General features: G+C 39.8%; 1 protein-coding gene and 1 pseudogene across 1 annotated transcript in view; one reads left to right on the top strand and one right to left on the bottom strand.

Moving 5' to 3' along the window:
• Positions 1-25,240, bottom strand: part of LOC104595748 (HVA22-like protein k) — a 31,255-nt gene extending 6,015 nt beyond the window's left edge. Inside the window, exons 1-6 of the mRNA XM_010256618.3 lie at positions 24,997-25,240; positions 23,803-23,861; positions 23,375-23,472; positions 13,884-13,935; positions 2,863-2,926; positions 2,297-2,392 (exon numbers count right to left, since the gene is read on the bottom strand). Coding sequence (XP_010254920.1) covers positions 2,297-2,392; positions 2,863-2,926; positions 13,884-13,935; positions 23,375-23,472; positions 23,803-23,861; positions 24,997-25,029 — 402 coding nt within the window. The 5' untranslated portion in view covers positions 25,030-25,240. The remainder of the gene's footprint in view (positions 1-2,296; positions 2,393-2,862; positions 2,927-13,883; positions 13,936-23,374; positions 23,473-23,802; positions 23,862-24,996) is intronic.
• LOC148791282 (granule-bound starch synthase 2, chloroplastic/amyloplastic pseudogene) lies at positions 17,581-19,554 on the top strand (annotated as a pseudogene).
• Positions 25,241-27,246: the final 2,006 nt, after the last annotated feature.

The raw sequence follows: 27,246 nt of genomic DNA, 5'->3' as shown, positions 1-27,246 counted from the left end.
AACTTCCCAGGGACTGTTCTCCTCCTCTCCTATTCAGTTGAGAGCATATGCTGATGCAAATTGGGCTGGTTGTCCAAACACTCGTACGTCCACTTCTGGGTGGTGTGTTTTTATGGGTGATTCACTCATCTCTTGGAAGTGTAAGAAACAACAAACAGTCTCCAAGTCTTCCACTGAAGCAGAGTATAGGGCCATGTCTTCGGTTTGCAATGAGGTTGTTTGGTTACAATCTCTCTTTATAGATCTTGGCATTCAGGTTCCTACTCCTATTCCTCTCTATGCAGACAATACGAGTGCTATCAAGATTGCATCTAGCCCTGTCTTCCATGAGAGGACCAAGCATATCGAGGTGGATTGCCACTTTATCCGAGATCTCTTCACTATTGGGTCTATATCACTTCCTCATGTAGCCTTGGACATGCAAATTGCTGATATTTTCACCAAAGTTATGACTAGAGTTCAACATCTCTTTCTTATAGACAAACTGATGCTTATGATGAGGCATCAGTTTGAGGGGGGGTGTTGAGACTCTGTAACTTGATGTACCTTATTAGTATAGTCCCTGTTGTATATTACTTTTACATCTTATTCTTCTTTTCTCTTTCAACCCTATATGGGCATTCTTGTAATTGTGCATATCTTTTAATATATAAGAGACTCTTTGAGGTGGGGGCCATTCATTCTTGACACCTCTAAGATTATTCTTGTTCTTTTCTCTATTCGTCCAAGAGTGCTGACATGATCATGTAGTAGAAGAAAAGGACAACAAATGGAAGGCTAAGACTAAGATCCTATGAAGTCTAACCAACAAGATCTCCAAGGAACCCATCAAATGTAGGGACGTAACTGGGTTGGATTCAAGTTGGATCAATTTGCACATTAGTTTAATTCAACTACGAGAACCCCTACCGGATTTGATTCAAAAAGCCAATTGATCCTAGGGGTGATGGACTGAATTTGACTTTCTATCGGATATTCAGATCTGATCTGAGTCCATTGCACTGCTTCAAAACCTTTGAAAAAGGAGGGGAAAAAAAGAAAAATTAGATAATCTATACATAGAAAAAAGTTTACAATAATATATAATATTATTAATATATATAACCAAGGTTAACTTTATAACCTCTCTCTATATATGATAGGATCGAATGGGAATACATCCGTATTCCATCTGTTACATGGGTATACTTTCCTAATCTGAGTCCAAAATAGTTGGACCGGATCTCACATTATCAAGTTAAGTTGACAGCCCTATAATCATACGGAGCCCTTTCCCTATAGGATAAGCCTTACTTTTCCACAATGGAGTAAATGGACCATAGTGTACACCAGTGCTTTAAAAGCGTAAGGCGCAAGGCAAGGCGCGCGCCTTTTTGAGGCAAGGTGCACAATTTAAAAAAAAAATGCAAAAAATTCAAAAAAAATCAAAAAATTATACAACATAATATTAATAAAAATATTAACTTAAGTTTTAAAATAAATGTTTCAGAAAACCTATTATCTAAAATTAAAATACATAAATACAATATGTAAAGCATATTCAAATGAGAATTTAAAAATGAAATCAAACATATAAAACATTTTCAAGCATATAAAACCCACAATCTCTTTTTTTCTCTCAATTGCATCAAGTAGCTAATGTGATATATTACATTCCTAATTCTACGAGCCGCCTTTGTGCCACGCCCCTCAAGGCAAGCCCAAACAAGTCCATGTTAGGGTCTTAAATTCTTAGATTTCACACAAAAAATAATAATTTTTATGGTTTAAATTTTCAAAAGGTGCACGCCTAGGTGCACCAGGCGTGTGCCTTTTGAATGGGCTGCGCCTAGGACCTGGGCGAGGCGCCTACCCTAAAATGTGCCTCGCCTAGGCGCGCCTTTTAAATCACTGGTGTACACACTTTCTTACTAGTTAGGCACTTATGCACCATTTGCAAGCTATGGGTTATAACACGCCCCAACCTGGGAACCTGTCCTCTGTATCAGTGTCAATACAATGGTAATCTAACACAGGCATGGCATGTATAGGATCATCAACTGAAGCAAATCAAAGTACCTCCAAAGTCCATCCCCATTGGGTAAACCACAACAAAAATACAAAGCAGCTATCAAGAATATCAGAAATAAAGATTATTACCCCAGGAAAAAGCACCCACTTCAATGAATTCTATATTATCTTCTTTGCATCACATACATCATTAACATGAGCGCACACCTTGGTAACATCAGAATTTCGTTGCCAAGTAAAATTCCAGATGTTTCAATTAATTTGAAAAAAGATTCTAGAGATTTACCATTTCTCCATATGTAAAATCCACTACATAATCAAATATAGCCTGACGTCTCAAGAGGAATGGGCGTAGATGGTTCGCATACAAATGCCTTGCCCCCTGATAAACAGCATGCAATAGATGAGGAGTAAGAGCAGAAACCGTAGGAGTAGCATATTACATGAATTATACAGAAATTCAGACATAACCAAGGGGTACATAAGGTAAGACTGTAAGTACAGTGGATCTATACAATAGCAGAAGTGCAGGAATTTGAAATGGGGAGCCAAACATTGTTGTCTCAATAAGCATTAAGCGACTAGAAATAGAAATGAGAATAACCCAAAATACAAAATTTTGCTTTTCAGAATGTTTTTTTTATTACAATATTTACCAAGACCAATCCATTTCCAAGTCACATGTATGCATTTAAACATACACATCAAGTCAAGTGTTAATAGCTAACTTATGAACTTGATCTTTTCAAGGATCAACAGCATACTAGATAAATTGACTATTACAGATTCAGAAATAACTATCAACTAATAATTCTTGCAAAAAATCTGGCAAACCTATTATCTTATGCTTACATTGGAATATGGTAATTGAAGCCAAACAAGAAATGCAAACTTCATGTGGTAGTACAATGGAAACCTGAAAAAACAAAAGAGGCTAGGTTTAAAACCTTATAAAATACAGATGAGTAGCAAAATTGAATCAAAAGGTTGAGTTCTGAACATATAACAAGTAGTTAGGATGATTTTGTAGCAATATCTCATCAAAAAGAATACAAGATGCATAAAGTGGGCATTGATTGAAGTGGATATTTATACATCCAAACATGCCATAATAACCACTTCTTCTAAAGTCATGCAATTGGATAATAAACATCCAAAGGAGTTTTTTATACATAAATGTGTATGCAACAAAACATATATAATTGAAGGGTTGCTACAATATTTATTCTGAAACAAGCACACAACACATTTTAGCAAGGAATCACAATAAAAAGTTAAACATCTGTCTAGATAAAACTTTAGTAAACAGTACTTGTGTTTAAGCCCAACAGTTTTCACATTTGAACTTAAAAAAACATGATAATTAGTCTATCAATGTGGCATCGTACAGACCGTACATGGCCTTTTAGGGCAGGTTTTCTGCCTTGATACCATGGTACTCTTATGTTGGTAGTCAAAAATGTTCAATTGGGGTTTCCCCCATAAATATGAAACCAGATTTCTATCCTTGTTACAAACTAAATAGTTGTAATTTAAAAATCATGTCAAAGTATTTCAAAGAGCAAATAAGCCACCTGTTAGAATGCTCGAGTCAGGGGTATTTTGGTCATTCTGGTGTATCTTATTGAAAGTGAAATGTCTATTGTATCTGAGTTTAAGTTATGTGTCCCATCTTCTATGAGGGACAACATTGTCTTTCTTGTAACTTAAGTTTTATGAATAAAAAGTCAAGTGGGTCGGCTAGGAGAGTGTGACTTTTCACTTTTCTCTCTTCTAGTCTGTCCGAACATTCTTCTCATTCTTTCTCTTTTCTTTCTTCTTCCTTCTTCTCTGCTATAACCTAGAATCAACTAGGGTTTATTCACATGGTATCAGAGCTGTAAGGTCGTATCCTTATTTTTTTTCTTGTTGCTGTTCTATTTCTGGGTTCGCCGCCAGCTTTCACAGTCGTCTTCTTCTTTTTCGATTGACCTGAGTGGAGGTTCGATAAGGGGCTGAAAAAGAGCTGTCGTTTTGTGGGTCTGGAGGTGAGAATGCCTCCAGTCGTTGCTGTGGTGGTCATTGAAGTGGTATACTAAACCCTCTATTCAGTATCGAAGAGGGCTGAATGTGGACAGGTATGAAACACTACTGTTGTTTGTCCAAGTAAGGGACTGTAAATGTTTTCTTGTTGCTTCAAAAGTTGGTTGTGGTGATGCTTGGTGTGACTGATATGCATTTCAGTCGTATTCCTCTGCATTCCTCTTCATATGTATGTTGAAAGACGAGTTGTCGACTGCTGAGGTTCACAACAGCAGTAGATTGGTGGTGGTTGTGTCGTGGTGATTGGTGGTAGTGGTGGTTGGGTCCTAGACCTTGTGTGTAATCAGTTCTGCAGTATGCAACCCAAGTGTTTGATGTGAAGACTGAGTGATTTCAGTCTTAGTGTGTGGTGGTGAATGGTTTTGCAGTGTGCAGCCCAGGTATTTGATGTGAAGACTGAGTGATTTCAGCCTTAGTGTGTGGTGTGTAATGTGTATTTAAAACTGGGATTGGTGGTGCTATAAGTGAAATAAGCCATGTGAAAGAGTGTGTGGTTGTGTTGTATACTTGAAGGTGAATTAATGGAGATGGCTTCTTCCGTAGATGGGAATGACAACAAAACCAGCATCATGCTTTCTTCAGATTATATAAGTGTTCAAATGACATCCATCAAGTTGAATGGTGAGAACTATGTACCACGGGCAAAATCTGTGGAGGTGTTCTTGAAGGCCAAGAGGAAAGTAAAACATGTGAGGGAGGAGAAACCTTCCTCTAATTCTCCTGGGTTTAGTGATTGGGAACAAGATGATGCACAGATAATGACATGGCTTTGGAACAGCATGGAACCAAAGATTAGTGTGAACTTCATGTTCCTAAATACAGCCAAAGAGATCTGGGATCAAGCTAAAAAGTTGTACTCTGGACAAGACAACACAACTAGGGTATATCAGTTGTATCAAGAGTACTTCAATTTGAAGCAAGGAAGTCAAAGCTTAGAGGAATATTATGCAAGTTTGAGGAACATCCGCAATGAGCTAAATGTGTATCACCCTCTAACATCAGATGTCCCGATCCAACAAAAGCAACGTGAACAGCTTGATGTGACTAGGTTTCTTGTGGGCTTGAAGGTTGAGTATGAGCCTGTAAGAGCACAAATATTGGGGGGATTAGCTCTCCCTTCACTTGAAGAAGTTTTTGCTCGTCTCAAAAGGACATCCATTGAGCCAGTGGAACATTCTTCCTTCTCTGATAGATCTGGTTTGGTAGTGACTAAAGGGAGTGGCCGTGGAAGTAGAAGTGGTGGTGGCAGCAGTGACCCTCCAAGCAACCGTGGTGGACACATATTTAACCGGGCTAGTGGCCGGACTGGAGGCCGAGAGTCAGGGGGAGGCCGTGGAAGAGGAAGGAGTAATGCTCAGAGAAAATGTACACATTGTGGTGGCCCCTTAGTGGCTTTTCAGTCGTCTCTTACTCCTCTCCAGTGGCACTGTAGACTCGGTCATCCCTCTCTCAAGTCTTTGAAGCTGCTAGTTCCTTCTTTGAGTCATCTTTCATCATTAGATTGTGAGTCATGTCAGTTGGGAAAACATCATCGAGTCTCATTTAGTCCAAGAATTGATAGTCGTGTCTCTAGTCCCTTTGCTTTAGTTCATTCTGATGTATGGGGTCCAGTTAAAGTTGTGTCATATAATGGGTTTAAGTACCTTGTAATTTTTGTTGATGACTTTTCAAGGATGACATGGATCTACCTTATGAAAGACCGTAGTGAATTGTTCTCTATTTTTCAAAAATTTCATCCTGAAATACGCATTCAATTTGGTGTTCATTTGAAAATACTTCGCTCCGATAATGCCAAAGAATACATCTCCTCACCGTTTCAGCAATACCTAGAACATCATGGAATAATTCATCAAACTTCTTGTGCCTACACCCCGCAACAAAACGGTGTAGCTGAACGGAAAAATAGACATCTTCTTGAAACTACTCGGTCCTTGATGATCAATATGCATGTCCCAAAGCATTTTTGGAGTGATGCTGTTCTTACATCATGTTTTTTGATAAATCGGATGCCCATGTCAATCCTTGGAAGTCAATCCCCTTTCTCCGTGTTGTTTCCCACTTTGTCTCCCTTTCCTCTCACCCCAAGAGTCTTTGGTTGTGTTTGTTTTGTTCAACACTTGGGGCCTGGAGTAGACAAGTTAGATGCTCGAGCTACAAAGTGTATTTTTCTTGGCTACTCGAGGACTCAGAAAGGGTATAAGTGTTATAACCCAAAATTTCATAAATCGTTTGTGTGCTCTGATGTCACCTTCTTTGAATCAGTTCCATTTTTCTTAAATGTTGGGGTCTCTTCTTCTCCCTCTGTGGTTCCTCTTCCTGTACCGGTTATGGACCCTCTTCCCGTAGCTCCCATTCCTACTGCAGATGCACATCATATACCTGTTACTACAAAGAGGCCGCCAATTACTCAAGTGTATACCCGCAAAAGTGCTTCGAGTCCCTCCTCCACTTCAGCACCTGTCGACAGATCCTGCTACTGCTCCTCCCTCAGATCTTGATCTTCCTATTGCTTTGCGGAAAGGTAAACGTACTTGTACTTCTCATCCCATTTTAGACTATGTTTCCACTGCTCACCTTTCTGCTTCTCATTGCAAGTTTATATCATTACTCTCATCGGTTCCCATTCCCAAGACTGTACAGGAAGCCCTTACCTCCCCAGGGTGGAGGCAAGCCATGGAAGAAGAACTCTCTGCTCTACAACATAATCACACGTGGGAACTCACCACCCTTCCTCCTGGTAAGCACACTGTTGGGTGTAAATGGGTCTATACAGTGAAGCATCTTCCTGATGGCAGTGTGGAACGATTGAAAGCACGGTTGGTGGCCAAGGGCTATTCTCAGTTATATGGTGTGGACTATATGGAGACATTCTCTCTTGTGGCTAAAATTGGTTCAGTTCGGGTGTTGATCTCATTGGCTACTATATATGATTGGCCTCTCCTACAACTTGACATCAAAAATGCATTTCTACATGGTGATCTTGTTGAGGGGGTGTATATGGAGCAACCACCAGGGTTTGTTGCTCAGGGGGAGGCTAGTAAGGTGTGCAGGCTCAAAAAGGCAATCTATGGACTGAAACAATCTCCTCGTGCATGGTTCGGCAGGTTCAGTGAAGTGGTGAAGGCCTTTGGAATGAAACAGTGTCAGGTTGATCATTCTGTGTTCAGCTATAACTCAAAAGATGGAAAAATCTTGCTAGTCGTGTATGTGGATGATATTGTCATAACTGGAAGTGACAGCAATGGAATTGGCAGACTGAAAAAATTCTTACAGGATCACTTCAATACGAAAGATCCGGGGAAGCTAAAGTACTTCTTAGGAATAGAAGTTGCGAGGTCAAAACAAGGGATCAACCTATGTCAGAGGAAATATGTTCTTGACCTACTTGAAGAAATAGGGTTGTTAGGTGTTAAACCAGCAGAGACTCCTATGGAACTCAATGCCAAGCTAAGTGTGGATGCAGGTGAAGAGTTTGATGATCATGGAAGATACAGAAGGTTGGTGGGAAAGTTGAACTATCTGACCATTACCCGACCAGATATATCATTTGCTGTGAGTGTGATGAGTCAGTTTATGCAACACCCCTGGGTTCCTCACTAGGAAGTTGTTCTGAGAATTGTTAGGTACCTAAAGGGTGCTCCAGGTCATGGTTTGTTATACCAAAAGGGCTGTGAGTGTGGTGAGTCAGTTTATGCAACACCCCTGGGTTCCTCACTAGGAAGTTGTTCTGAGAATTGTTAGGTACCTAAAGGGTGCTCCAGGTCATGGTTTGTTATACCAAAAGGGAGGAACTCTTGAGATAGTAGGGTACACAGATGCTGATTGGGCTGGTTCTGTATCAGACAGGAGGTCAACCACAGGGTATTGTACCTTCCTGGGTGGCAATCTTGTAACATGGAAGAGCAAGAAGCAAACAGTGGTGGCAAGAAGTAGTGCGGAAGCAGAATATAGGGCTATGGCTCATACCACATGTGAACTAATATGGCTGAAGAACCTACTACAGGAGATGGGTTTCTCAATTGACAAACCCATGAAACTATACTGTGATAATCAAGCTGCTGTTCACATCTCATCCAATCCTGTCTTCCATGAAAGAACTAAACATATTGAGGTGGATTGTCACTTTGTGAGAGAGAAAGTGATAAGTGGGGTAATAACTACATCTCATGTGAGCTCAGGAAATCAGTGGGCAGATCTCTTCACAAAAGGATTGTCTCGGGGAAGAATAGATTACATTTGTAACAAGCTAGGACTATATGATATATACTCTCCAGCTTGAGGGGGAGTGTTAGAATGCTCGAGTCAGGGGTATTTTGGTCATTCTGGTGTATCTTATTAAAAGTGAAATGTCTATTGTATCTGAGTTTAAGTTATGTGTCCCATCTTCTATGAGGGACAACATTGTCTTTCTTGTAACTTAAGTTTTATGAATAAAAGTCAAGTGGGTCGGCTAGGAGAGTGTGACTTTTCACTTTTCTCTCTTCTAGTCTAGCCGAACATTCTTCTCCTTCTTTCTCTTTTCTTTCTTCTTCCTTCTTCTCTGCTTTAGCCTAGAATCAACTAGGGTTTATTCACACCACCAAATAACATAGTGACTCAATACATGATTCCACAAGTAAGGTTCCCAACCATTGCAGTAAGTATACAAGATACTTAAGACTTGAATATGTGGTTTTTTTTAAGATAAATAAAGAAAAAAATTATTAAATGAGAAGAGAGCGAAGAATACAACTGGTAATAAGAAATCACCGGAAATGGAACAAACAAAAAAACACCTACTCATGCAGAAATCAAAATACCCCACTACAAACCCAATCCCCAACAAAACTGGAAATGCCCCACACCACATCCATACAACCAAAAAAGATCACAAACAAACCCCAGGCTTGATCCCCAGCTCACCTTCCAAAAAATAACCTGTGAGCATCCCACTATCTGAGCATCTCACACCCAATCCCCAACAAGACTTGAATATGTGTTTCTCTGAATGCAATTGACCACTCGTGCAATTACCACACAATTACTTGACCATGCAAGAGTCGTGTTATGGATTTTAGACCAGCTGTTTTTGATGATTCTTTCATTTTGGCAAGCTATTTTTTCATTTTTCTAGATTGCATTTGTAACCTAAAGGCTGCAGTGGAACACAACAACTAGAGCAATGGTGCCAAGCCACCCTAGTTGTCACAGAGATGTCCTATAAATCCTTTGACCCTAGCAGTCAAAATATCTTATCCTTGGAAATTATTGAATTATTATTTAATATGAATCATTGAGGCAAGGCAAAGATCGAGGAATGAAATAGTATCATGAAATGGGATAAAGAGCAGAAATCAAGGTAATAATGGGATTGCAAAGGCTTTCGACATGGAATGCAAGAAACTAACAAGAGGAATTAAGGAGGCATTACATGCATAGGGATCACTTGTTGACAGTGGCCCAGGTGTACAGGTGTTCTTAGGCTGTAACAGGTTCTTGTGCCATTTGTCTGGTTGAGGATTTACCTAGGTATGCTTTTTAGGCATAACCCAGCTCATACTGGATGGGTATGCTTCCATCCTAGATGAGAAATTACTCATTGGCAATGAATGTATAGAGTTCAGGTGGAAGAAGGAAAAAAGGTTGGTGTGTAAGTTGGACTTGGAAAAGGCTTATGATATGGTGGATTGTTTTTTTTTACTAGTTCTCAATCGTAGGATGAGTGAAGGGGTGCATTTCTTCATGTCATTTTTCTATTTTGGTGAATGGAGTAGTTAAGGATTTCTTTCTAGCTAAAAGGGGCCAAGGAGACCCTTTGCCACCCTTCCTTTTTTACTTTAGTAGTTGATGTATTGAGTGAATAATTTTAAGGGTAGATGCTAACAATTTGATTAGAGGGTGGAGGGTTGGGATGGAGGAGGTGGTGGTGGTCACACATTTACAGTTTCCAAATGATATCATACTTTTTTGTGAGGGGGAAGTGGAAGAGCTTTTGAACTTAAAAAGATTAATGCACCGTTTTGAGAAGATCTTCTTTATTAAAGTAAATCAGGGAAAGAGTTGTGTGGCAGGACTGAGTTTAGGGAGGGAAGAGGTGGATATTCTAGCTAGAGTGTTGGGGTGTGAGGTAGGGGCATGGCGATTGCAATATATGGGACCACCGTTGGGAGAGAATCCAAATGCAAACAGTTTTTGGTACCCTGTGATTGAAAGATTTACAAAGAGGCTCGCAAATTGGAAGAGAAACTACATCTCCTTGGGGGGTAGGACCGTAGTATAACTTTAATCAAATCTACCATGGCCAATTTTCCAGTTTATTTCCTCCTTACCTTGAAAATACCAGTGAGAGTGGAAAACCAACTAAAGAAGATTATGAGGGATTTCTTGTGGGAATCGGGGGACACCAAGAAGTATCACCTAGTGAAGTGGGAGGTGGTATCTAGGAGTAAAGATGATGGAGGCTTAGGAATAGGGAATATTTAATTAAGGAATACAACTTTGTTGGGGAAATGGTTATGGAGATTACCATTGGAACAGGATGTCAGGATAGGCTCTGGTATAGAGTGACTGTTAGTATACATGGATTGGCAGACAATGGCTAGGATGTGGGTCTCGACCCTAGGGCTTCTCGGTGTTTTCCCTAGAAAGCCTACATGGTATTTTGCCTTCCTTTCTTCCTTTTTTCAAATATGATGCATGTGCTAGAAACAAAGTTCTGTTTTTCAAAGATGCTTGGGTCAATGAATTGTCCTTAAAAGATAGGTTCCCTACTATTTATTCCCTTTCACATAACAAAAGAAAGGTAATATCCTCGGTTTTTATTGATAACTCTTGGGATCTGGGCTTGAGGAGAGGGCTAAGGGAGTTGGAAATGGGGCTGGTTGATGTACTCATTGATCTTTTAGGGATGATCTACTTAAATCAATCTTGCTTAGATAGCTGAAACTAGGAAACCTTCTTATTCTGGTTATTTCACTTGCTATTCTTTCCATAACAAAAGAAAAGTAATACCCTCAGTTTTTACTGATAATTCTTGGGATCTGGGCTTGAGGAGAGGGCTAAGGGAGTTAGAAATGGGGCTGGTTGATGTACTCATTGCTCTTTTAGGGATGGTCTACTTAGATCAATCATATGCTTGGATAGTAGAAATTTGGAAACCTTGTTCTGGTTATTTCACTTGCTCTTCTTTCTATAACGTCCTCCTTCGGTCCTCTAATACTGTAGGGAACTTTCCAACAAAGGAGGTGTAGTGCAGCCCTGTACTGATAAAAATTCGAGCTTTTGCTAGGAGGTGACACTTCAAAAAATCAACACCTTGGATTTGCTACAAATAAAAAGGCCAAATCACTGCCTTTCACCCCATGTTTGTAGTCTCTACTTGGGTTTTGGTGAGACAATCACACACCTAGTAATCCCCTATCCTTTTACGCCGTTTATTTGGTCTTGGTTCTCTTCTCTCTTTGGTTGCAAGTGGAATCCTCCCCGGGAATGTGGCAAGATTCTTTGACCCAAATTTTTTCAGGCAACCAAAGAAGCGTGGAATTATGTAGAAAGCTACAAGAGCATCTGTGCTTTGGGCAGTTTGGGAGGAAAGAAACAACCGAATTTTTAGAAGTGTGTCTAGATCAAAGGAGGAAGTTGTAGAAAGAATAATTATTAGGGTTATTCACTGGTCGAAGACAATTGAGTTGTTTTCAACCTTCTCAGCTGAAGATATATAGAGGAACTAGGGTTTTGTGGCAACTACAACTTCTTTCAAGCCAATTGTACAGGAGCAATGGTCCCCACCAATACAACAAAGGGTGAAGTTGAACATTGATGGTAGCTCTATAGGCAATCTGAGCCCTCCAGGTATAGGGGGTATTCAGAGATGGAAAAGGCAAAATTGCATTGTATTCTGGACCAATAGGAGAGGGAAACTCTTTGAGAGCAGAGGTCATGGCTTTGCTCCAGGGTGTAATATATGCCAAACGGTAGGGGCTACACCAAATTGAAGTAGAAGGGTATTCTAACTTTCTAAGTCGGTAATAGGTTGGAATGCAGTTAGGTTGTTTGGGTGCTTAGGCACATAGACAATTGATAAGAGAAATTCTTAGCTTTAACAAGGGAGATTGGTGCTTGCTTCAAGTGGACAAGAAGAACAACTAATGGATTAGTGGATACATTAGCCAAACAAGGACTATTAGGGATATTTTGGGTAGTATTGTAATTTGAGTTGTTTTTTGGATCAACACCCTACACTTCTTGGGTTTGACAGTTGAACCCTAAAAAGGTCTTGAATGAAGTTACCGTTTCCAATAAAAAATACCAAGCTCATTGAGGTATTTTTCACAGAATAGATAGAGATGGATACTAAGAACTAAGGGTTTGTTCAGTTCTGTGGTTGGAAAAGGTGTGGCTCATCTCAGAAAACACCACACTAGCATGGTAAAGAACCATGGTTCTAGAATACACCATGCGTTCTGTATGCTGTTGCGTGGTGTGTTGTGGGATTAGCCACAATAAATAATATGTTTTACACTGCAGTGAGAAGCCGGGAATCAAAGATAAACACAGAGGAGGGGTGTGGCACATTTGAGAACACGAGAAATTAGCGTGGCTGGACTGGCATGAGATTTTGTGTTCCAGGACCAGCTGCAACTCATTCTGGAACAAGATACACCCCTAAAAGAACGCATTTTGCCATGGCTCATTCCAGAATGGGCTGAAACACATTAAAACCATGTTCTGAACACCTCCTAAAACAAGCACATCTATCACTAACATGCACAAAAGTAGTTACAATTAAAAATTCAAGAGGAAAAACATACAGAAAAAAAAAAGGGTTCAACAGGGTAAAAAGGACAATAAAATATTTTCTGGATGTGCATCTAAAGATATATAAGTTAACATAAACAATGTCATAATAATTATATGTTAAACCAACAAACATTTTAGTACCAAGAAATGAACCAAAAAGCAAGGGGTTAGCCCAAGGCATGAGGAGAGTACCTCAATAAAGTGAGGTGCCACTATTGAAAAATTCAAAAGAAAACACAATATTAAAAAAAAAAATCTATTAGCTCAATTAGTAAAAGCATCTTGTTATTAAACTATAAAACCAACATAGACTAATAAACTGTAAAACCTAAACAAATAACAGAAACAACCTACAGCATGGTAAATTACCTATTGAATATCAAAATCAAGATTACTTAATCAAAACATAGCAACAAGTGAGGTGAGACAAATAACAGCAAGAACAAAACAATATTAATAATAAAGATGGGAATATAGCCGAAGCACCCCCTCTTATGAAACACAGACAACCTACCACAAATTCCCCCTGCACCCGTAGACAAAAAAACAAAGAAACAAAAACAAAGTCATCTCATCACCAGAAGCAGACAAGACTAAATTGAATTTTGATGACTGCTATGTTAGGGTAGAAGGCCAACTGAGATGGTGGGGTATTCTTCATGGATTATTGAAGAAATCATCAAAACTATGGGAGGTTTGCAGACATCCACTAGGGTGTCTTGGCAATATATTCTGAAACCCAACGACTTGGCAATACATTCAGTAGCATGTCTTTCTGGATACAGGAAAACAGAATGCTAGTCATAAAGTAAATAGCTGAAGATATATAGTCACCCAACCAAATGGAATATGAGAAGCAGATAAGTGAAAAGCTTTTTTAGAAGAGCTTGTGGACCATTGCCCTAATATAAAATCCCCATTTAATACTATGAAAAGGTATATTTAAACATACAAATTTCACATTTTGAAAAGTCCAGAAATTTATAGCAAGGCAAAGGGGTGAAGGACTGTACCAGGAAATAATTTTGTCTGCAAAAATTTCTGCAAGGCTGAAAGATCCATATGCTGCAATGTTGGAGATAATAATCAATATTTGCCATCACAAGATGCGGGAAAATATGGTTAAGAAATTAAATAGCACGTGTGCTTGAATATTCAATCAGACAAAACTGATAATGCTGTAAACATATAATATTTAGATCAATAATGTCTAGCACATTGGTGTCAAACATGAAACTAACCAAATATGAGTAATACTAATACTGCATGGACACTTTTAGATGTACTCTATACATTAATACTTCTAAAATAACCAAAATGGAATGTTTTGACAGATTTTTTTTGAAGAAGGATAACAAGATGTTATATTAAAAGTAAAAAGAGGAGTACAAAAGCCCTTTATAGACCGGGGCAGAGAAGCGTTGCTATACAAATGATCTCTCGAAGATCCAGATTTAGCCAAAGAATCAGCAACTGAATTGAGCTCCCTAGGGATCCAATGAGGAACGGCTGACATAGCAGAAGCCAGGTCTCTAGCTTTGCTAAGGAAGTAATGTTTTGACAGATTATACTATAAAAGAATATGTTCATGTTAGAAGTTTAATTAAATTTGGCAAGACATAAGTTCTGCCATATCTCTGCTTCTTATATCTATGTCTATGCTCATGTTTGTATTGGACTTTTTACAAAAAAAAAAAATAATAATAGTTTAATGAATTTGCAAAATCAGATATGTTTTGAAACATATGACGAAAACAGTGGACAGGACAACAAATAAGGGAACCAGCTAAAACGATTAAAAGGGTTAGAGACACTGGGTGATCCACTTCAGCTCCTCCAAGGGACTCCATCAAATGATGCAGCTACATGTCATGATTTTGTGCTTTCTGTAGATCAGAACAAAGCTCTTAACAATTGGGAAGCGGCTTTGACTGGGAATACCAGAGGCTCTATTAATCTGGCCAGCACTCACACTGTCACACACAGGCTTACATAGACGTCTTTGCAGGTTGGAATGTGACAAGTAGCTTCTTTTTCCCCATCAAGTGTTCCAATATTGGACAAGGACCATCCACCTCTACTAGCTTGTTGCTTGCGAACCAAGACTTCCATGAGGAAGACAATGTATGGTAACTTAAAGAATAGACAATTCATCTATTCTAAGAAGGGTCGATTTGCTCAAAAATTTGCTTTATGCCGCTCACTGTTTTCACAATATGTTTTAAATTGTATCCGGTTTTGTAAATTCATCGAACTTTATTATTTTTTTTTTGTAAAAAGCCCATTTGTATTTGGGCATCATAGTCACCAATCAAGAGAGGCCGTCCAGGGGGGAAGGAGGGAGGGAAGATGGAGTCCCCCCTTGAAAATAGAGATAGGCTCAGTCTCAGGGTTTCATTTATTTGGAAAAGGTACCTTTTCTTTTGTTTTTTGAGAAAAGCTAACTATTATATTCAAAAAAAATAGAAAGAAATACAAAGAGGATATACAAGAAAAGGAGGGCCTTCATACAAAAAATCCAGAAGCCCATTCAAGACATATTTAAGCTATTAGCACTATATAAAAAATCTCTCCAGACCTGATTTAGATAAGAAATTCACCATTTGATTCAGATCACTCAAAATCCATCTTTAACAGCAACCAAGGGAAACAGAAAGATCACCAATTTCATGCAGGAATTAAGCCAGCTTCCAGGGACCTGTCCCAAAATTGATTGCCCAGCCAATCACAATCCTTGAATCCCCCTCCACAAGCAAGGAACTAGAGAGAAGGTCTTTGGCAAATCGGACCCTCAAGAAGTGCTCGAACTTCAGTTTTAGATGAATCCTTGCTGTGGCAGGACCACTAAAAGCCCAAATCAGATTGCCATCAGCTCCCAAGATATCCCCCCCCCCTCCCAAAAAAAAAAGAAAAGAAAAATCCAGCCTTAACCTCACCAGTATTTCTCAAACTGCAAGATGAAAGCAGTAGAGGGTCTTGGGGCTAAGTAGAGAGTGGGTTGAAGAGTCAAAGGGGAAGACGTTAGGATTTCTGTAAGATTTCTATTAAGATAAACATAGCTGATTCCATGAAAACTCTTATCTGTCAACATCCACTAGTTAACCAAAGAAAGGATATGCCTTCTAAGGTCTAACAAGGAACTGCTTTAATTTTCAAAAATTCCTCTATTGTATTCTTCCAAAATGTCCCACATCATTGCATGAATTATTGATTTCCAGTAGATCCTTCCCCTTTTCCCATTTTACTTCCTTTCCTCTAGTGGATGAAATCATAAATGGTGTTTGGAGGATGCTAAGAGGGGCCTCAGGAAAGGAGGCTCTCTTTCCCCTTTCCTTTTCACCTTAGTAGTTGACCTGTTGAGTGAACTCATTTCCAAAGCTGATGTGGACAACTAGATTAAAGGCTGGAGAGTTGGGAGGAAGGAAGTGGTGGTTACACATTTTCAATTTGCAAATGGCCTCACCTTGTTTTGTCATGGAGAAAGGGAAGAACTAGTGAACTTGAAGAGATTGGTGACACTTTTTGAGAGAATTTCTAGCCTCAAAGTAAACCCAGGCAAGAGTTGTGAGACCGGGTTAAAAAGGAGAGAGAAGTAGAAAACCTTGCTAGTCTCTTAGGTTGTGAGGTAGGGGAGTGACTGTTATAATATTTAGGTCTACATTTGGGAGGGAATCCAAATTTTGAGAGCTTTCAGTACCCATCAGAAAGATTTTCCAAGAGCTTGCTGGTTGGAAGAGAAAATACATTTCTTTGGGTGGGAGAATTACTTTAATTAAGACAACACTAGCCAACTTGCTGGTGTTACTTCCTTCAACCTTCAAAGTTCTAGTTAAAGTGGCCAACCAATTGAAAAAGATTATGAGGGACTCTCTTTGGGAATCGGGAGATACAAAGAAAGATCATTTGGTAAAGTGGGAGGTAGCTTCAAGGAGTAGGGATAATGGGGGACTAGATATAGGCAAAATCAAACTTAGGAATTTAGCTTTGCTAGGGAAATGGATGTGGAGGTTGCTTTTGGAGAAGTACAGACTATGGCACAAAGTAATTGTGAACATCCATGGATTGGCAGATAATGGGTGGGGTGTTAGTCTTGACCCTAGGGAATTTGAAATGGGGATGGTAGATGAACTTATTTCTCTTATAGGTTCGGTGTTTCTAGATCAATCTTGCTTAGACAATAGGATTTGGCCGCCTTCTCTTTCTGGTTACTTCACTTGTTCTTCTGTTATGGACACACCGCCCGGCAGCGCGCAGCACGCACCGCACGGCAGCAGCACGCACCACATGGCAGCAGCACGCACCGCACGGCAGCAGCACGCTCCTCACGGCAGCAGCACTGCGAGACGCGTGCACCGCCCGGCAGCAGCAGTAGGGCGGGGCCCACATGACAGCTCATCAGGGTGGGCCCACACTTATCTTACCACATCAGCTCTGCCCGCCAACTCGCCGCCAACTACACCATTCCTCATCCCTTATCCTTATCCTTATCTTATCTTAAGTAAGAGTTGTGTTAGGAGTAGGTAATTAGGAGTTTGAGTTCAATTAGGAATTTCCTTCTGTAATCTCCTATTTAAGGAGCCACGAATTGAAATAAAGGCATTCAGTTTTCCAATCAAGAAAAGAGTGAGGAGAGTTCGGGTGGTCTCTTGGACAAATCACCCATTCGGAGAGTTAGGGTGGTCTCTTAGACAAATCACCCATTCAGTTTCCACAATAGGGTCTGCACGCAAGGGAAGGCGCAAGGGAAAGCAGGGCTTTCTCACCGTGGACCGACCCGTGACGAGATCCTACGCGCGGGCCCATAATATTTGGTATCAGAGCCAAACGTCACGGGCGATATGGAACAACTATCATCCAAGGTCAACGAGCTGGAACATAGGCTAGCAGAAACCAGCATGGAGGTTCGTGAAGTCAAGGAAGATGTCCGGGAGCTGCGACGCCGCCTGGAAGCATTCCTCTCCAACAAAGAAAGGAGTTCTGAGGGAATCGCCAACACAAACAGTCGCCGTCCGGATTGGACAGAGGCATCCAGCGAACAGTAGATCGCTGCCCCTACAGCCACAGTTATTACCAAGGATCAGCGCACGGAGGATGAGACTGTAAAGTCTCCTCCTTTGGCCGGGGACAATGTCACGAACATTATATTGGTACCTACAGAATGCGCTCCTTTGTCGAAGACAGGTGGACTTGGCGATGTTGCTAGGGCTTTACCGAAGGCTTTGGCTCGGCGTGAACATAGAGTTATGATTGTGGCACCACGGTATGATAACTATGCAGAAGCCCAAGAAACAGAAGTGCGCAAAAGATATAAGGTGGATGGGCAGGATATGGAGGTAACTTTCTTTCAAGCTTATATTGATGGCATAGATTTTGTGTTCATGGACAGCCCTATGTTTCGCAACATTGAGAAAAATATATATGGGGGAGGCCGAGGGAATATTTTAAAATGCATGGTTCGCTTCTGTAAGGATGCTCTTAAGGTTCTCTTCTGTAAGTATACCCGATGCGTTCCTGTGATCCACAACATTGCACACCGGGGTCGTGGTCCAGTACGCGATTTTTGTTATGTGGATCTTCCACAAAACTACTTCAAACTATATGACCCAGGAGGTGGGGAACACTTCAATGTCCTTGCAGCTGGCCTGAGAGCAGCAGATCGTGTAGTCATTGTAAGCCATGGTTACGCCTAGGAGCTGGAAACTAAAGAAGGTGGTTGGGGTCTGCATCAAATAATAAATGAGTTTGATTGGAAGCTGAAGGGCATCGTGAATGTGATTGATGCAAACGAAGGGAACCCACAGTTAGATGTTTACCTGGCATCGGATGGCTACACCAATTACCCTGCGGAGACTCTTCAGACTGGCAAGCCTCAATGCAAAGCAGCTCTACAAAGGGAGCTTGGTCTTCCTCTTCGGGAGAATGTTCCTCTGATTGGGTTCATTGGAAGGCTTGACCATCAGAAAGGTGTTGATCTCGTTGCTGAGTCCATTCCTTGGATGGTGGACCAGGATGTGCAACTAGTCATGTTGGGCACTAGGAGACCTGACCGGGAACAGCTTCTCAAACATCTTGAGAGTCAACACCATGGCAAGATCAGGGGTTGGGTTGGTTCCTCTGTGCAAAGGGCCCATCGAATAACTGCTGACATCCTACTCATGCCTTCTCGATTTGAGCCATGTGGACTGAACCAGCTTTATGCATTGAGCTACGGGGCAGTCCCTGTTGTTCATACTGTTGGTGGACTGAGAAATAGGGTGCAGCCGTTTGATCCATTCGCAGAGTTCCGAGCCACGTATCCGAAATTCGAGCTTGAGGACAAGCTCGTAGTCCATGAGGGGTGTGATGTTATGGACACACCGCCCGGCAGCGCACTGCGGCGCAGTCATAGGCAGCAGCACGCACAGAGGGCCGCCCAACAGCACGCACAGCGGGCCGCCCAACAGCACGCACCGCCCGGCAGCGCACAGCACGCACCCGGCAGCGCGCAGCACGTACCCGGCAGCACACAGCACGCACGCACCGCCCGGCAGCAGCAGTAGGGTGGGGCCCACATGACAGCTCATCAGGGTGGGCCCGCACTTATCTTACCACATCAGCTCTGCCCGCCAACTCGCCGCCAGCTACACCATTCCTCATCCCTTATCCTCATCTCTTATCCTTATCCTTATCTTAAGTAAGAGTTGTGTTACCATTAGGAGTAGGTAATTAGGAGTTTGAGTTCAAGTTGGAGTTTGAGTTTAATTAGGAATTTCCTTCTGTAATCTCCTATTTAAGGAGCCACGAATTGAAATAAAGGCATTCAGTTTTCCGGTCAAGAAAAGAGTGAGGAGAGTTCGGGTGGTCTCTTGGACAAATCACCCATTCGGAGAGTTAGGGTGGTCTCTTAGACAAATCACCCATTCAGTTTCCGCAATAGGGTCTGCACGCAAGGGAAGGCGCAAGGGAAAGCAGGGCTTTCTCACCGTGGACCGACCCGTAACGAGATCCTATGCGCGGGCCCATAACATCTTCCTTTTACAATACTCTTCTTTAGTCTTCTAACTTGGAAGGACAAAATTTCCCAACAAAGGAAGCTTAGTGTAGCTCTATACCTCCAAAAGTGGGGGCCTTTTGCTAGGAGTGGTGCTCCAAAAAATCAACACCTTGGATGTGCTTCAAAGAAGAAGGCCAAACTAGTGCCTTTCACCCCATGTTTGTAGTCTTTGCTTGGGATGTGGTGAGACAGGTAGATACACTTATTAATCTCTTGTCCCTTTGTAAAACAAGGGGACAAGAGGTTAATAGGGATCATTGTTTCTGGACTTAGTTGTAAAGGTGAAAAACCAAATTTAAAAGTTGACATGTCAAGTTTAGTGGGGTAGCCAAGTCTACTCAGAATCTGTAATCATAATTTTCCTCATGTTAATGAATTTTTCTTTCACTAATCAAAAAAAATCTCTTGTCCCTTTGTGCCTTTTATTTGGAATTGGTTCTCCTCTCTTTGGCTGCAAGTGGGACCCTTCCCTAGATGTGGTGAGCCTATTTCATAGTTGTCAAGGCAACACCTAGGCGTTTAGGTGCTTTTTGGGGCTCACCTCACCAAAATGCCATGACATTTATATAAATTCTTCAAGTTTTTTATATTTTTATATTTTGAGCTTATAATATTAAGATAAGATACACTGAATAATTTTTTTATTTCTTTCATAAAATAATATATTTTTATTAGTTTTCGATGATAGCCATTCGAAGATTAAAGAAACGAGGATAACTGTTTGAAGTCTTTGAAGAAACAAGGAAAATCAATAATCATACAAGGTATGATCCACCCTGGAGAAAAAACAAGGGCTCTGCCCCTTCTTTTTCTTTTTCTGTTTTTTTTTTCTAGGGGGGGACAAAAACAGGGGCTCCCCCTTCTTCTTTTTCATTTCCTGGATATGCCCCTTCTTTTTCTTTTTCTTATTTTGGAACAAAAATAGGGGGTCCACCCTTTTTTTTTCTTTTTTTTTTTTGGAACAAAAAACAAGGGCTCTGGCCCTTTTCATCTGGAATAAAAGTAGAGGCTTGGTTCCACACCTGGAACAAAAAACAAGGTCTCCACTCCTTTTTATTTTTTGGAACAAAAATAGGACGGAGCCCCTTCTTTTTCTTCTTCTACAACAAAAATAGGGGCTCCACCCTTTCTTCTGTGGAAGAACTACTGAAGGGTAGTTTTGTAATTCTACTGTTCTGTACTTTATTTTTTCTTTCTTGTACTATAATAGGTGTGTACTTTAGTGTACAGACCCTTTTTATTCTCTTTGTAAGGACAGTCTTGCCTATTCACATAAGTTTAATATAAATACATCTTTTCTGGGTTGGTTCGATCAGACTGATCAACCCTAACAGATCTGGACTTTTGTCTTTCTCTCTGCTCTCTCTCTCTTTCTCGAGCTGACATCTTCTTCATCATTTCTAAGGATTTTATTCATGCTTTCTTTTTTCTATGACAAAAACAGGAGTATGACCCTTCTTTTACTAATATTTCTATGACAAAAACAGGGGCCCAGCCCCTTATTGTTCTGTCCTTTTTTGAACATTAAGTGGCGCCTAGGCAACTAGGTGACTAAGCGCTCTCTTGTTGCCTAGGTTCACCTTGGTGCCTTGAAAGGCCTCTTTGATCTAAGTTTCTTTAGGCAAACGAAGAAGAGGGGTAAAGCAATGTGGAGAGCTACAAGAGCAGTTGCCCTTTAGTCAAATTGGGAAGAAAATCATGGAAGTCTTCCCTTTATTGAGTAATGGTTTTTCGGTAAAGTTGGGGAATGGCTGGAGGATTAGGTTCTGGAAGGATGTGTGGTGCACTAATAGACCCCTTGTCGAGGTGTTCCCTCGGCTGTTCCAAATGGAAGAAAACCAAGAAGCCTTGGTTGCTGACTGCTATGAGATTAGAGACAACACTTGTCTTTGGGGCCCCTCTTTCAGAAGGCATTTCCAGAACTGGGAACTAGATCAAGTCTCAGGGCTGTTGGAGATGTTATCTACTCAGTCTCTGGACTTATCAGAAGAAGATTCTTGAATTTGGTCTTGGAGCAAAGATGGTCTGTTTTCTGTTACTTTGTTTGCCAAGATCCTTTCAACTGATCAAGGTGCTGACTTCCCTGCTGATAAAGTCTGGAACCAGACTGTCCCTTCAAAGCTTAATGCTTTTATCTGGGCTGTGGCTCTGGATAAGTGCCTTACCAAGAAGAATCTGGAGAGGAGAGGTATGCAGCTGCAGGATTATTCTTGTGTATTATGTAACCAAGGGGAGGAGGACAGCAGCCACCTATTTCTGCACTGTCCTATCTCCAGTAAAATCTGGAACCACTTCTTCTCTAGGCAGCTATCTTGGGCCATGCCTGCAACTGTTCTGGATCTCCTGTGGTGCTGGGGCCAGAAAGGCTTATCTAAGTTAGGAAAAAGTGTCTGGCTCTCAATTCCTGTGGCTGTAATTAGCACCATTTGGGCTGAAAGAAACAAAAGAAATTTCCAGGATAAGCACAACACTGTGGATCAACTGTTGTCCTGTACTGTTGGTGTTGGAAAACTAATCTCTTGGAATGCTGTAGCTTTAGGGGTTCAACCAAGGGTTTTGGGAGCCCAGCTGATTGCTGGCAGTTTCTAACTGTAACATTTTCTGGCTTCTTAGTCCCCAGATTTATGGTTTTGGGGCCTCTTGTATTCTGTAATCTGGTTCTGTTCTGATAAAATTTACTTATCCTTCTTCAAAAAAAAAAATCTAAGGAATAAGTCATCGATGGAATAACCATTAAAGTTATTCATTGGATGAAAACATTAGAGCCTTTTAGGGACTTCTCAGTTGATGACATACTAAGAAGTTGGAATGCAGTGGCAACTTCTATTTCCTTGAAGGTTGGAGCCCAGGATATATGGACTCCTACAATCCAAAGGGTGAAGTTGAATTTTGGCGGGGGCTCTTTAGGCAACCTGGGCCCTTCTGGAATAGGTGGAGTTCTGAGACATGAAGAGGGCAAACTAATTGCTATGTTTTCAGGGCCAATAGGAGTGGGTGATACACTGAGAACGGAGGTGATGATTTTACTTCAACATTTTAAGGTTGACTAAGCAGATGACTCTTCATCAAATTGAGGTAGAAGGGGATTCTAAGCTACTAATTCGTTGGATGTAGTCACAAGGGTTAGGGCTTTGGGTCTATAGACAGCTCATGAGGAAAATAAATTGGTTAGCAAGGGAGATAGGGGTCTCTTTCAATTGGGTCCAAAGGTTAGCTAATGGACTAGCTGATATGTTGGCAAAGCAAGGGGCTTTCAGGGAGAACTTGTTTTCCATTTTCGGCAGTACTGTAACTTAAGACTTTTTTTTGAGGCCAGCACCCTTGTGTTTGGGTGATTGACAGTTGTAATATTTTTGTTAAATTAATTCAATAAAAGTCACGGTTTCCTATCAAAAAAAAGAAGCAAGTGGTAAGAGTACATACCAAAAGGTGATCATAAATTCTAAACTTAAGTACCAACCGTATACTAACCTGCCCAGTATAATAGCCACCTCTGTTGCTCATTCTGATCTTTCTTCTCAATAGCCTTGAATGTAGAGTATACAGGTAAAACAACACCCACAGAACAGCTGCACAAGCCAACAATTTATTACAATACTTCATAAAATGGATTTTGGACATAAGATAAAAATGCCAACCTATGTATGTATTATTTCTGAAAGACGAATAGAATATCCAGAAAGTATTTTGATCTATCATGCCAAAAACATGTTTTATCTGGATACAAATCCAATGTACCAAAACTAGCATTCATCCATTCCATTGATCCATAGGCTTAGACCTTATTGAATGTCGTTTCTATGTGCTTCAGTGCTTAAAAGGTGCAAAATGAATCAGAAAACACATAAATAAAGATACGGAGTTCAACCTTTATAATAAGTGTGAATCTAGAAACTTACCAAGCCGTTCTGATGACAACATTAGAACTCAGTGGGCAAAGGAGCAACCGCAACCCAACCTGCATTGGCAAGAAAGCATCATTACCATTGAACTTAATTTCAGGTATGTAGCAAATTAGCAGGAGAAAAAGGATCCTAATTTTGTTTCTACAGAAATAAATAATTGATAACCTAAGGGATGTATTAGCCATTGTTGTTATTTCCTGTTTTCTCTGTGGCAGTCATCACTGAGGATGAATTTCCACCACAAAATGCCAAAGTCTATTTGCCATTGAATCTTTCATTTCAAATTCTGGAGATCGTCAGCCGCCATGAGAGCAATGTTTCCAATACCTAGAAACAAAATGTCAAAGTCTATTTCCTGTTTTGCTTATTATTTGCTACTTTGCTTACCTATTGCTGGTGTACTATATCAGACTACAACTGAAAATGAAAACTTAGAGCAAAGAATTATGGGTTTCCACTGTTTTCATACTGTGATAATACTATAATATTGAAAAGGCATTAATTACATGGGACCCATTCTCTTGAGAAAACTACCTCAAGGATATGAGAAACCCAAATTAAAACACGATTAGTGTTTGCATTATTGATGTGACAATATTAAGTTACATCGGTAATATAGTTAGAAACTCTTTGTTACTAAACAATATTCAGTTTCGGTTCCAAGCTAGACCGACATTCCACCCAGATAATCTTTGAGACCAATACAATTAAAAACCAAAAACGCATACAGAGATACAACCTTGCTCGTGACAGCACGCCCAAACACGTATTAAATGAGAATAATTTAAGTATCGAAGATATTTTACCGAAAAAGCTTGAAAGAAAACGATACGAGTTCAATAACTAAACCAGAAATGAATATCAAATTCAATCAAGTAATCATTAACAATAATCACCATAAGTTCATAACCAAATAAATCCACCAAACAAGACTAGACATAATTGAAATAATCAACAAACAGTATTTAAACTGAGCAATTCAACAATCAATGTGGCAGGGAAAGGAAAAAAAGCATACAGATTAATTGTATTAGATGGTAATGGGTAGGAAAGATTAAAAAAAGGAAGAAGTAAAGATCAGAATTCAAACCCTCAAGGAAAAAAAAAGAGAAACAAGGATGAAAGGAAAATTAAAAAATAGAAAAAAAAAAAAAAACAGAAAGAAGACTGATCCTCAGAATTTTCTACCTCGCTTGGAATGCTAGAACCGAGAAAAGCCATTCGATGAATTTGCAGATAAAACTCGAGAAAACCTGGACTGAGAGGTCCTTCACATGCTAGCAATGGTTTGCTGTTCGCAAACCCTGTTCAGTATTTATGTACAGGTGTACCCTCCCCCTCTAATCCTCTTTTGAGTTTTGATGTTTCCGCTTTGCTTTCTCCGGGTTCTTCGTCTCTCTCTCTCTTTGAACCGAAGGAGGTAAACCAATTTGGAAGAAAGGATTTAAAAAAGTGGCAGGAGATTTATATCCATGCATCAAAAATATACCGAACGCTCAAGAGCTTGCTGAATCTCCTCCGCACATCTGGTGCTTGTGCCTCGCATCATGATTCACAAATTCTCGATTCGCAAGTAGTGGTGAGCAAGAAATAACTGAAAAATCGAACCGAACCGGAAAACCGACTGAAGCTAACCAAAAATCTGGTTAACCGAATCGATTGATTCGGTTTTGGTTCAGTATTTTAAAACATCGAAGGTATTTGTTTGGTTTCGGTTAACCAGTATAGAAAACTGGTGGTTAACTGAACCCATCGGTATACATATAATTCTATATATTTTAGGTATATTTATATATATTATATATATTTTATATTTCTAAATTAATAAATATGTATTATATATAAATATATTTTTATAATATATTATTTATTGTTTAAAATATAATATTATATATTTCTGATTTTTTATTATATCTTTATATATTTTTATAATATACATTATAAATATAAAAAAAAAAAAACAAAAAAACTAACAAACCAAACCGGTTAACCAATCGGCTTCGGTTTGGTTTTTGTTACCGATTTTCCAGAAACCGGTGATACTAGCTCAATTCCAAAATTAAGCCCAATGGAACTATGAACAACCCCTATTTGCAAGGTGCCAATTACATAATCACTAAGGGTCTGTTTGATTGCTGAGAAAATTGGACTGAGAAAGGATGGGATGAGAAATGTTGGGATGAGAAGAGGAAAATTTATTTTCTCAATTAGTTATAATGTGTTTGTTTGCTGAAAAAATTTTTGTGAGAAAATCCACTTTCTAGTGTTTGTTTTGCAATAAAATTTATAGGAGAAAAATCATGCTAAACTATAAAAATGCATGTAATTTACTTTTATGACAACTTGCACCCCCCAAATGTTGGGATGACAAGTTGCTTGCTCTCAAATGTTTCAACAGAATTTACATGTGCATAACCAAATCTCTACATTCAACCATTAGCAACTCCCTGCAGGTTATTTTTTCCTTTCTCTTTTCCATAAATCATTATCTGCAGTTCTTAATGAAGATATGTGCTCTTTGAGAGAGTATCCAGTGCAAGAAGAATCAATTACCTCCGTGGAATAAGGGGACAAGATGAGGAAATGGGAGAATATATTTGTTGTTATGGTGATTTTATATGTTCCATAACCCGTTTGTTGAACAAAGTTAGTTATTTACCTTGGGATCCAAAAGTCTATTTTGAGTTGTTCCCACTGTCATGTTTCTTTAAATGAATTAATTTTCTATTATCTTCATTCTTCCTTTTCTATGCTAAAAGTTGCAATTTTCTAATTGACTTTGCAACCATTGAGGCCATTCAAAGCATAGATTCATACATGAGCAAGCTCAATATGATGAGATGATGAAGCTGCCTCAGAAAAATTCATCCTTTCCATGAGGATAATTGAGACTACATTTGTGCGATTGTACTTTTTAAAATGTGATCAGAAAGTGCCAATGTAGGAAATAAGTATCCATAATTTTTAATAATAAATAAGTTTGCAATCTGGAAGTGAGGATAAATGAGACCACATTTGTGCAATTATACTTTTTAAAATGTGATCAGAAAGTGCCAATGCAGGAAGCAAGCATGTCCACAATTCCTAGTAGTAAATAAATCCATGTTCAATCTGACATTGTTACTTCCCTTTGGCTTCTCTGCCTAAAAACAGCAGCCTCCAGAAGACCTATGGAAAGTGGCAATTGAAAAGAGCTGGTTTGTTCCTCTTGTAAGGAGTTTCTCATAATAGTTTATGGGCCTCTCCAAATTATTTTTGGTGGTGCTCACAATGCAATCTGAGTTCAGAAAAGAAATATTCATTTTTCTTATATGAGAAAGAAGATATGTTTCAATTTTTCACTCCATTGAAGTAGATAAGCATCAATATCTTTGGCTTGGGTCCAAAGGAGCTTTGCTTTGTTGAACAGGGAGATATTTGCATAAGTTGGAACCACGT

Source organism: Nelumbo nucifera, chromosome 5 (assembly GCF_055504915.1).
Source record: "Nelumbo nucifera cultivar China Antique chromosome 5, China Antique-T2T, whole genome shotgun sequence".
In the NCBI taxonomy this organism is placed as follows: Eukaryota; Viridiplantae; Streptophyta; class Magnoliopsida; order Proteales; family Nelumbonaceae; genus Nelumbo; species Nelumbo nucifera.
Note: the sequence above shows the minus strand (reverse complement) of the source record. Positions and strands in the feature narration are given on the sequence as shown.